The sequence below is a fragment of the Nyctibius grandis genome, chromosome 9, assembly GCF_013368605.1.
Source record: "Nyctibius grandis isolate bNycGra1 chromosome 9, bNycGra1.pri, whole genome shotgun sequence".
Lineage (NCBI taxonomy): Eukaryota > Metazoa > Chordata > Aves > Nyctibiiformes > Nyctibiidae > Nyctibius > Nyctibius grandis.
In genome coordinates, this window is record NC_090666.1 from 9,736,681 (window position 1) to 9,749,131 (window position 12,451).

Genomic DNA, 12,451 nt, shown 5'->3' on the forward strand with positions numbered 1-12,451 from the left:
CCCCAGTGCTGAGGCCCAGGCTCTGCTGTCATGCCCAGGGGTGTGCGTCTCCTGCCCACCCCCCTTAATCTGGACCTGTCACAAGCTTTAGGTGCTCACATCCCCCTTGCAAGAAGCAGAAGAATATGACATCTGCTTTTACAGGTAGGAATCTGAGGCAGAGAGGATTAGTCCCCCCCAGGATTGGCTCTTTACAAGCACAGCATGTAGTCGAAACTAACATTCAGCCTCTTCTTTACTCGGCTGTGGCAAGCCCCACAGCTACCAAACCATTCCCTGTACATCTGACAGCCATCTAAAACGAGGAGGGACGAATTACTGCCTGGAATTAGTGTTCCCCTTGCTCTGTTGCCTGCACAAGGAACCCACAGTGTCCTCCTAAATTTTAAGCAGCTGATATTAGGGAAGATGATCCTTAACAGATAGGTCTTCAGGAGATCAGCCTTCTCTACGTGCCGTGATTTACTCCCACAGTTGTGACCTCTGCAAAAGGAGCCCTGCATACCAGGCAGTCTGAATCTCTTCTGAATTTATGACACCCAGCCAAGGGGATCTGGAATGGAGGTGGCTCTAAACAGGACACTAAGTGAGTCGCTTCAGGTCACGTAAGGAAGTTGAGAGAGCAGCTCTTCAAGTCTCGTACCCTAGGAACTGAATTAGCTGCTATCTCTTGCTCTTGCATCCTTCCTTGATATAATTTATCAGATGTTGGCAGGTTTTGTTTGTTTTTTTTTTTTAATCTTGGCCTATCGCTAATAATATTACTCTAAGCTTTCCAGGAATCAGCCCCATGTATAGGAGCAAATGGGAAGATAAGAGTATTTGCTTAGTTCTTAACCCATCATTTATTGAGATAAAGATGTGCTGCTCTGATACATACCCTCCTCTTCTCCACAGCTATCACCACACTCGGTTGCCTCTTCATCAGTTGGGTATGGGGTGGTGGTCTCCTCACTCTTCAAAGTGGGCACCAGCGTCTCCGCAGTGGGCTTTACATCTGAAAAAAATGGAGTAGAGATGCTATTTGCAGCAGACAGTACAAAAAGCCCAGGTAGGGGGAAACAAAGCAAAAAATTTTTTTCTCATATTCTTATAATGGCAAGAAGACATAGAACAAGAATACCATAAAATTTCCATTTGCTACAAATGTCAGCATGGTTTGAACTTCAAGTGAACTGGCTATTTCCATATGGGAGTTCCTTTGATTTAGAGTTCCCATTGGTCAAGGCATGTATGCCTCCTCTAGACATACAGGCTACTTTTTCCTCTTAATTTTTTAATCTACACTGGTGTTGGCAATCTGCTTTGCTGTCATTACTGGATAAGAGAGATCACAGGCAGGACGTCTTTTTCTTTCATAAAGGCATATGACACGTTAAAAAAACACACAACATTCCCACCAATTGTGCCAATTTATAGAACAAGTCACTCAAACCCACAAATGACGTAACCGCAAACGGACCCAGAGGATCCCCTAGCGCGCTTTGGCTCGCTGCAGAAAGCATCTGGTTTCACACTCCAGGCTCCTGACTACTCTTTCAAAGGGTCTCTGTCCAATTTCCCTCTCTCCAACATGGCCCGTGTGAAACAACCTCCAAGCAGGTGTCAGGGGAAATTTAAGCAAGAAAGGGAAGGATATTAAGATCAACAGTAAACGACATTAGGTTCCAGCAGTCTCCCCTTTTATGAGTACGGCAGGCTTGATTCTTTCCACTTTTAAAAAGAGGCTGCTTTGCTCAGTTATGTGTGATTGTGTTTCTTTGTTGGCACCCTTCAGGATATCATTTAATAAAGCCAGAAGCAGGAGGAAATGGCTAAATACATTGAATATTTTCCATAGGCTCCTTTCTGCCCTTTTATTTTCCTGTTATTAAACATGTTGCACAGAAACTCTCAGGGTTTTTTTTTTTTAACCTTTTTTTTTTTTCCAGTGGCTGTCTTTTGTTCAGGATAAAATACCAAACAACCTCAAAGTCTTTTAATTTGTAAGTTCAAATTTGTTACAACCCCATAAAACTCCAAACGCAACCAAGAAGCAAATTGCAAGCAGCCAGGCACAGAAAATGTCATAAAAAGGAAAAGAAAAAAAAAAAGCAGCAGGTGAAGGCAACATATCAAAAGCTGCAAGTTATTTAGAGCTGGTACATTTTTTTAGTTGTTGTTCTTGTATATTGAGATTTATAGCTGAAATGTGACAATGTGGAAGGACCTTGAAAGCCAAGTCCCATACGGGACACAGATGCTGAACGGATGTAAATCAACAGTGTTGCATTGCCCTGGACAAGCCGCAGAAATGGATCTTGAAAAATCAGTTACCATGGCAGAGCCGCAACACGATGGTTACAAGAGATAATGAAAATAGCAGGGAGGACAGCGTGATGTGTGAAATGGAAAGTGAAAAAGAGAGGTCTTGCTTGCTCGCTTTCTCTCTCCCTGGCCCAGCAAGTGTCTGTGCGACTGGTGGTAACTGCTGATCAAAATGCAAAGTCACTGAGCAATTGAAACCAGATGTTTGGAACTTCAAAGGAGAGAAAACCAGCTGCAAGTGAACATTCATCAATCTCCACTCTTCAGAGGAAAAATTCTGGCAGGTCTTTGAAAGAAGTCAATTGCTGACTGCCTGCTTCCCGATTTTTGAGCTACTAGCCAACTAGTTTGTGAGCCCAGTTGCTGTTAAGCTACCTGTTTGACTCAGTAATTAAGATGCTCATTGTTGATAAGAAATAAAAGCAGCTGGGCAGGGTATACATGAGCACAGGCCCCCACTTGAAAATATTTTCTATCAGCTTGTTTTAATCCTTCTCTTAATCTTGTTCCCAAGCAAGTGCAATTGCCTGGGTTTTCACAGCCAGTTCTGTAATGTGCCTGGGTCCTCCCAGTAAAGGAGGGCTGTATCTTGGCATTGTCAAGGACTGCTGCATGGAGCCAGCCTGGATTTAGCATGCAGATAATGCCATGGGCTATCTCTGCTCCCCAGGCTGCATCAGGGATTTTTATAACATGGTGAATCCACGAGATTACAAGCCCTGCTCTGATTACAAATCTGAATGCCTCTAGATCAATAAAGCTACGAATATTTATGACTTGGCAGTTGAGTTTTAAACATTACAATGTGCAAATGATTAGACAGCCACACTGGGAAATGACCATAAAGCACCCTGCCTAGAAAAAGGATGGGCTGTTGCTGCTGATATTGAAACTGAACGTGGACATAGCTGTAAAAGAAAATTTGGACCAAAAATAGCACAAAAAGTTGAGGATGCCAAACTCCTCTTCTTCTCTAATTTGGAGGAGTGCAATGGAGGGGCTGACATGTACACGGTCGGAGGTCTTGTGCGACTGCCTCCCTTTGCGGCAGTGATGCAGCGCTGTGATGCACCAGCCAGCAACTGTCTGCGGAGATCTGGCAGCTGGAGATTCCTGGGAGCTGCCAGAAGTAGGGATGTGGGAGCTGCCTGACCACTTCTGCACGGAGTCTCAGCTCCCACTGCCTGCATGAAAGCCACGGCGCCTGCTTCTCCTACAACATCCCAAAGATGTTGTAAGATTTAAATTAAGATCTAATCTTGATTTAAAGTTTAGATCATTTACAAAGGATTCCCAGTCCAGGGGGAGATTTGCCATCGACTTCAAAGGTGACAAATTATCATTATTAATTGTGTGTACGTGTGTTCTGTGATTTGCTGTTAAGTGTTTGTAATGCATCTCACAGCACATCACAGGAGGAAAGGGTAGTAAAGACTCCACAAAAGGGTGGAAAAAAGCTCTGTGTCTTTTAAGTTTCCTAGAATGGGAATTCTTACAAGAAAATGCCTTCTACAGATGTGTTTATAAAATGGAAATCATACCTCTTTATCACTGACATCTGGACACCAGATTCAGATTTAAGCAGATTATTAAAAAATAAAATAAATTTTAAAAAGGGACAACTAGCCCCTGGCATTGAAAAGCTATCATCAGTCACAATGAGCTCTTGGGTGCATTTTTGGCTCTTGGGGATGAAACTATGGAGCAGTCAGTCACCACTGAGCCTCGAAAGGGTCAGAGGCACAACCTCTACTGATCTCAGTGAGTGTGTTAAGACAGTTTTCACCTCTGTATTAAAAGTAACGGTGACTGCAAGGCATACCACTTGTGAAAAATGTAGGGATGTTATAGAGTTGTTGTAGAGTTAAATCCCCAACCTTGTCTGCAAAAAGGATTTCCACATGGGGTTCAATGAGAGAGGAACAGTTGTTCTTACAGCAAAACCTTATTGTGGTAGTGGAAGATACCTGTACTGGTCACTGCACCCCTCTTCTGCACCTCTGCTTCTCTTCCTACTTTCTATCTTATCCATTTGGATTAAAAAGCCCAAATGTTATCTAACACGGTGAGTGGGAAAGCCTGCACAACATCCAGATAAAAGATCTGAAAGGAGGGAGAAGGGAGCTGGGGACAAATCCCACATGGGGCTCTACGCAAAAGCTTGGACTGGGGTCCAAACATTGCTGTGTCAAGGCCAGCTCTTTTTAAGGTGGAAATAAAAAGATGGGCTCAGGCCACACTGCAGGTCCTGCCCTCTTGGCTGCAGTCTCCCTTCCACAGTGTGGCCCTGAGGGGGGACAGTAGGGAGAGAAATAACCTTACACTTGCACCTTGCTGGTTTAGCGCCCACTGCAGCCCCGATGGAGCCGGTGGGCAGAGGCGCAGGGGCTCCTACCTGTCCAGTCACAGCCCAGCACCTCCAGGCGCATTCCTATTCCCGCTGGGGACCACCTCTCTGGGTGCACTCGGACATACTGGGCAGGAACAGGGTCAAACCTCCGGACTTCAGGGATATCGTAGTGGATGTTGCCTTCAAAAAGCTACAGAGAGAGAGACAGAGACAGAGTAAAGGCAAGTGATGTGTGCATCCCACATGCTCTCCACCAGACTTGATAATTTGGGTCTAGCAGGACACAGCCACAGTTTGAAATAGTTTAGCTGTCTGACTCCGGGCCATTAAGTCCAGCTGAGGAGAAACTGGGCTGTTCCTCCTCTGCTTCAAGAGGACCAGACAGGCTATTTCTAAGAAACTTGCACAATCGCTCTTGGGCTCTGCTTTATATCCAGGGGTCAGATTCTGATCCAAGCCACGCAGGGGAAGCCTGGGGAACATCCACTAACTTCACATATAAATAAGATCAGATTTGTTCTTTGGCAAATAAAGAAGCTACTGCATGTTCTGGAATAGTGTAAACGCTCAGTTTTCCTCACAGTCCAAGTACTGCTGCTTTTCAGCTTACGTGCACGAACTCAAGTCTGTGGGGAATAAACAGAGGGCTATAGATAGCATCAGGCCTTCTAAGACTCATTCGTAGGATCAGGAAAAATTAAAACTTACCCGAGTTTTCAGAAGCAGATGAGTTGCGTAAAAACAGAACAGGCAATAGCAGAAAATTCATTTATTTCTCAAGCCCCCTGCACTCCCATACTGCTAAGCTGAAAGATTATGGGGAACTCCAATGATACAGGAAAATCATGGGGAATTTCAGAGTCACACCAGTGTGGCAAAAGGGACTTCAGACATAGTAAATTTCCCACAAAGTAGTTGTGATTCATCTTCCTCCTCCAGAGGTGCAGGCCACAACAGCAACACCCTTCCCCTTAAAATATGTAATTAGTTTGCATCAAACATGATCGAACACACCTTCTTGTGGACTTCAACCTGCAGGAGCTGGGAGGAGCAGAAGATGATATCAACATCCCCAGGTCTGGTGGACAATAAGAAATGAAGGGAAATTGCCATCCCTGGGGCAAGGTGGAACCTACACCCTCTAGAACAGCTTAGGAGCAGGACCAGGGGACACAACCCAGGATTTCGTGGTGACAACCCAAACTCCCAAGGTCTCTGTGGGGAGAGACAGCTAATTTCCCAAGACCCCATGAGGCAGATTCAAGAGAGCCAGAAACATATCTCGTTTTGCAGCTGCTCCAGGCAGTACCTACCTTGGCTTGCATTGTTTTCGGGTCCTGGATGAAGTCCCAGTCCTTTCCATTCATGCTGTAGGCCACTTTAAACTTCTTCACAAAGGAGCGGGACTCACCGGTGGTCACACTGTCCCCTCCACGAGCCCCCTGGATAATGACGCCTTTGATATTCTTCGGGACGCCAAGGTCCACCTGCAGCCACTCCTCCCCAGGCTGGGCTTGGGGGATGCGGGGAAACCAGCCTGAGCGGCTGCTCACCAGGCGGGCCATGCTGGGAGACCAGTCGTAGCCTCTGATGGAAGAGGCCGAGATCTGCGAGTCAGGGATGAGGCCGGAAAGCATTCCCAGCAAGTTGGAGCAGGGCGAATCTGCAGGGAAACAAAGGGCATGAACAGCCATGGCGGCTGAAGGGAGTGCTTGTGTCTCTCCCTGCAGGTTTAAGCTCTAGGCACTAAACCAGCACCAGCACTGGGCACTTCCCCCTTGCCTCTGAGGCCAGGGTGCCTGTCCCCCCAAGTGCATCCCCCCTTGCCTCTGAGGCCAGGGTGCCTGTCCCCCCAAGTGCATCCCTTGGGATGGGTGCCTCCATGCTGCTCAGAGTGTCATCGTTCCTCCCCCCCAAGAAGCCATGACAGCTGCGGGGGACAGCACCCCGGGACAGGCTGTCGGAGGGACAGAGAGTAGGGCTGAGACGGAGGGGAGGAGGCGACCCTCACCAGTGATGCGGCAGCCATACAGCTCCAGCCTCAGGGCGATGCCATTGTGCCAGCTCTGGGGACGGATGCGCACAAAGCGTGTGAGCACTGGGCTGTGGATCTTGTTGAGAACCACCTCCGTGGCGTCCTCGTTGGCCTGAAATGTCTGCAAGGGAGAGGGGGGCACAAATATGGTTATGTCCTCTCAAGGCAGAAAGAAAGAACCAGATCAGCAGTCGAAATCATCTCAGCAGAGAAAACCCAGGAGAGGCTTTTTGGACAGGGCCATCCTCCAGCCAGGGCAAGCACCCAGGGGCAGGCAGGGAGAGCTGAGCTGCTGGCAGGACAGCATGGTGGATGGATTCGCCCATTAGGCAGGAGACCCAGGAGCTTGCTGCCCCGCTGCCTCTCACAGTACCCCGAGGCACCTCAGACTATCAGGTCACCGCTGCTTTGAGCTCGCCCCCAAACCCAGAGCCGCTCCAACACAAAAGGCCAGATGTCCCCAAATGCCACGCGAGATCTTGCCTCCCCTCCGCGGGTAAACGGGCTGACATCCTGACACATCCTCACACCGAGCTCCACCGGGCAACACTGTGCCCAAGCGGCGGCACGAGCAGGGAGGGTGCTGCCTCTGCCCGGGGTGACAGGCCGCTGTCCCAGCTAGCCCCTCACTCCTGCCCCTCCGGCACACACGCAGCCCACCACACAGAGACAGCTTTTCGGGGGAGTTTATGATCCGACATGATGTGAGAAGGCTGCTGCCTTACCAGATGGCCGTAATCAATAACCACCAGATGGACGCTAGATCTACCCCTCCTTCCCATTATTGTAATGGGCTGGTCCAGGACTGGATACTTCTGTTTCAGGCTGCAGAGCCACAGTGGGGAAGAAAAGGGGGAAAAAAGGAAATTTTCAACCCTTTCTCTGCCCCCAGCATAAAGCACTAAAGCTCACAGACTGAGGCTGCTGGCATTGCCCACTTTCCCTCCAAGCACGCAGGCTCTCAGGACAGGGCTAGAGCATCCTCCGATCTCAGCCAGGAGCTGCATCCACACTGAGATGTTGGCTGGGCTCTTCTGCAGGCTCCTGCCCTGCATATGCTGTGCTCGAGCACAGGAGCTCCCATTAAGTTTGTCTCAGAACAAAGCAGCAGAATGTAACCTCTGGCATTGATCTCCTTCTGTTGGAGGCAAGACTCAAACTATTCAACTACAGAGCCCTGTGATCCAGGACAGAAAAAGGGGTGAGGCTGAATCCTGGCCTCTCGCCTTGAATAGCAGTTAAGAAGCATTTTATAAGCCTCCCACTGCTCTAGGCCTGCAGACAGCACGTGTTTCAGCTCTCCTCCCAGGATCCAGCATGACAGGATGCACAGAGGGTGTTCGCAGAGAGGGACAGTGGCTGTTCGCAGCACCACAACCAGCACCGGGCTGCCCCTGTGCATCACCATCCTGCCCAGGACGGCGGCACTCCCAGCAGGGCAGGGAGCAGCCACCCCGCAGAGGGCTTTGGCTGCAAATCTGGCTGGTAATTGGGATTTGGGGTTGACGTGAACTTGAGCAGAAATGCTAATCTGGAGAATACACATCATGCTGCTACCGTTTAGCAACACAGCATGGTTTATGTGTTTTTAATATCCTATTTTATCCTGTCTGACCCCACTTCCCATCCTTTTCCTTGCTCAGCAGACACCAAATACCCTTTTTTCCAGCAGGAGGCCTATAAGAAGAGTGGTTACTGTGAAACCCTCCCCAGGCATGCGTGTGTGTGCATCTTGTAAGCCTGTGGGAACACACGGGCTGAAAGGATACATTTCCACACCACAGCAAAGCCTCCAGCTTTATGTCAACACAGGAGCTGACACACAACACCTTACCTCTGAACCTAACACCGGAGGACAGGAAATGTTTATCTGAGCTGCCGCAACTATTTTAGCACAAGAAGCAGCATGTCAGGTCAGCCCAAAGGTCCCTCTGCCCCAGGGGGCAGATCCTGATGGTGGCCCCAGCAGATGCCCAGGGGCAGCAAGCCCAGAGGAGTCTTCTCCTGGCAACCCCTCTTCGCTTCCCACAATCAGCAGTTTGAAGACTCCATGAGCCAAAGGTTGCATATGGACCAGCATGTTTAACAGTCACTGATGAGGTTTGCTGCTCTTTTTGGTTTAACATATTTCCAGTTTTGTTCTTTTTTAGCTCACTTCGCACATATGAGCATCAGGGGCCAGAATCCAAATTTACACCAGTGTAATTTGTTGCTGACTTCTGCAAAGTCAAGCTTCACAGAAAGCAGAAGCAGGACTGAGCCCAAAAACTTTAGCACTACCACATGCGTTGCTGAAAGCGTCTCTTACACGACCCTAGTCCCAACCACCTGCTTCCAAGGAGAGCAACCTCAATTCTGCTTTACATTTGTGACCCAGTAATTTCCTCAGACTAGATCACATTGAACAAGCTACGCAACTCTGAATCGGGGCCTTGACACTCTGGACTGCCAGTTTATGATGGCAGAAACAGCACCTGACTTCCAGCTCTAGTATCAGCTGCATTGGCAGGATCTGCCCCAGTGAACCTTGTTTCTGAAAAGCCCCAACTGATAGTAGAGTGTCATTGCTTCACACCCTGTTCAGCGTAACAGAAAGGGACCATTTTCAGAAGGCAGGTGCTTAGTGCTGTTAGAAAAGCGGGGTCCTCCTGCGTGCCTGGCCTTTCAGCCTCCTGTATCGTGAGCCCGCAGGTCCCGACGCTGCTGAGCAGGGTCCGAGCCTGAGCGTACGGTTTCTCTGCACTGAAAATGCCGACCCCAGAGCCCAAGCACACCGTGGAGAGAGTCCCATTGACTTGAACAGGCTCTACATCCTGCCTCAAATTAGCACTCATGGCATGGGAAGAACTAGCAGGAAAATGTGTGAAATTGGGAGCGCCAAGAAAGCAAAGATTTCTTCCCCCTTACCAAAATAGAACATTGCTATTCCTCCCATCCTATCTGCTTCTCATCCCACTCAGCACATATTTTGAGCCAAGTCTTCAAATGGTGTAAATCAACATATTGCCATTGAAGTATAAGAAGTCACAGTAATTTACACCAGCAGAAAAAAAAAAAAATCTGGCTGTGATCTAGGGAGAAAGATATATACACACTCAGCAGAGAGCACGCATGCACACGCACACGCACTGAAGGGTGACGGAGACAGAAGACGAATGGGAAAACCATTAACAAATTAAAAGCACCTTCCAAGAAGCAGTCAAGGGAACTCATTTTCACTGCTGCATCAAAAAGCTGCCCATCCCCTCCCCATACACTTTATGTTTATTCCCATTTTAGTCCAGTTGGCAGGTCTACATGTAAAATTACACTGATAATCAATGAGAGCTGAACTGCTTAATTAATTTGCTGCAGAAACCAAGTGGTGGGAGATCATGTCTAGGCTAAAGGAGAATTGGGCAAGCTTTCCATGGGCATACACATGCAGGCTCCACATTGACACTCACAAGTCGCATTTCTGACACATTGGAACTGTTGTGGGGTGATGGGGCTATTTCTGAAGCTGCATTAGTTCCAGTGGGTATGGGAATTGTGCCAACGGCAGAGTTTGGAGTGAAGAACAGGGAGACAAAAAGCGCCGTGAAGTTGCAGCAGTGAGTCGGGGAGAGGCAGGAGGTAACCTCTCTCCTGCTTTATTTATTGTGCTGCTTGGCTGCTACACAATTTCTGGGGGAGCTAAAGAAAGCTGCTGGGGGAGGCAGAGGAGAAGGCCAAGGATGGCAGCAGCCCTGCCTTCGTCCGTATGTATGTGTCTCTCTGGACCCACTAGATTTACTGCAGGATTATGTTACTCCCATGGAGACAGAGCCCTGGAACAGAGCATGCTAACAGGATTAGGGCTTCAGGATTTAGACAGAGAAGCATGAAGGAGAAAAGTAGGGGAGATTATTTTCCTTGTCAGATAGGGAAGGCATAAAATGGGGCATGTTTGATGGTGGGAGGATTCTGGCTCGAGTGGAGGGTGGATAGTTCTGGATTTATTAAATCCAGGAACAAGGAGGTAAAAGAAAAATGATACTTGGCAACACTCAACAAAGCACAGCCGTCTGGGCAAGGCACAGCATGCTGGGCTGGGCTTGCCAGCACCGTGTCTTTGAGAGGCTCCACTCAGATCTGGGAGTCACCAGGGACACGAGGAGTGGCACTCTGTTAGCCTGCAAAGGAGATACCAGGCCCAGAAGTATGAAGCTGCAGCCTCACTAGGAAAGCCAGGGCTGTAATTCTCCCCTGGTACTGCACCAAGGGTAAATGCCTGGAGCTGCCTTTCCCAAAGCCTGACATCTTTGTCCTGCCTGTGAAAGCAGCAGAAGCAGGCTGGGACCTGGGGATGCTTCTGGGCAAACCCTCTGTACCTTGATGTCTCTGTGCAGAAGCACTTGTGGCCTTCTGGCTGATTATGCAAGCTTTTCCAGATAAAGAGTTTTCCAGATAGAGCAGCCACAGGACTGAAAGCTTTTCTCTCCTTCCCCAGGTGAATGAAAACAGGAGACCTCATTAAGAACTGAAAGGACAGAGGAATGCTCCTAAGGGAAGGCACAAGGGTGTCCAAAGAGTCATCCTCAATATTCCCTGTCAGCACCAAACACCTTCGACGTCCCCAGCTCCATGCACAGCCGAGATATTCGGCTCTCCAGCAATTCAACCTGCCTTCTTGCATCCACCTGAAATACCACCCGGGAAGGTTAGCTGATAAGCACAAAGCCATCAAAATGAGTAGGAAATGGAAAACGCACATCAGTTGGATCCTGCTGCCATTTCTCATCCATTGACTTCTGCAGGTTCTCAAAGCAAATGTTTCAGTTTCATCCTTCCATTTTACACACAGAGCAATGGAGGCAGTGAGAGCACCCATCACATTCCCAATCCACCCCGAATCCTGAAACCCATCCCATCCCCCAGTCCCTTGTCACACTTGATGATCCCCATGGGCTGATCTCTTCAGTTACTAAGATGGAGAAGCTCAGACCACACAGGAGGTGGAACCCGAGACCCTACAAAGAAGGAAGTGGATCAGAATGGATGAGCACTTTGTTTTCCAATAAAATTCTCCTAGTTGAATTTGTCCAAAGAAAATGGCCAAAAACAAAAGGTCAAATCCTGCCAGGTGCTCTTTTCCTTCCTTAGGTTCAAGAACGAGTTGTTGTTTTCTAAAGACATTTGCAAACTGCTAGATAAGATCTCGGCACACACACCAGGGTCGGTGCCTGGAAGATAACCTCTGGGGCCATCCAGCACGGATGACACAGTGGGGGATGCAACAGGGAGGGCAAGAGCCAGAGCAGCCTTTCCAGGGCAGGGGTTGTTTGGCCCTGTCCCATGGGGATGCACTGGTGGGTAGTAAGGGGACAGTGTGGGGCAACACGTGGTGGTGGCTGTTCTCCTCCCCGTCTCCTCTCTCGGGGGACACACAGAAGAGAGCTCTGCACCTTTGGCCAGGTCACTGGGGTAGCCTCTCCCCCTGGTCCCACCCCCTGGACAGGGGGACATCCAGGGTGTGCTGGGCTGGGCTTTGTGGGGAGTGGGCTGCCAGGTACAGGGAAAAGCCTTTCCCATCTCCCTCACTGGGAGCACTAGCGGCTGAGGACTCCAAGGTGAACCATCATGTTTTGCAGGGAAACACCCTGGCCCCACTCTCCTCCAAAACACTGGAGGGAGAAGGTCAGAGCTCCCCATCCTCTGCAGAGAGCACGCTCCCCACCCCTCCTGCACTCACTCATCTTCTCTTGCTTTAGTTCCCTGCAGAAGATGTAGATGTTAGC

The 12,451-nt window shown here is 49.0% G+C and overlaps 1 protein-coding gene across 3 annotated transcripts in view; it reads right to left on the bottom strand.

Moving 5' to 3' along the window:
- NRP2 (neuropilin 2) overlaps positions 1–12,451 on the bottom strand; it is an 89,902-nt gene that overhangs the window by 36,996 nt on the left and 40,455 nt on the right. For all 3 annotated transcript variants that reach the window (XM_068407447.1, XM_068407445.1, XM_068407448.1), the window contains exons 8-11: positions 6,669–6,813; positions 5,971–6,320; positions 4,703–4,847; positions 881–997 (exon numbers count right to left, since the gene is read on the bottom strand). In XM_068407447.1, coding sequence (XP_068263548.1) covers positions 881–997; positions 4,703–4,847; positions 5,971–6,320; positions 6,669–6,813 — 757 coding nt within the window. The remainder of the gene's footprint in view (positions 1–880; positions 998–4,702; positions 4,848–5,970; positions 6,321–6,668; positions 6,814–12,451) is intronic.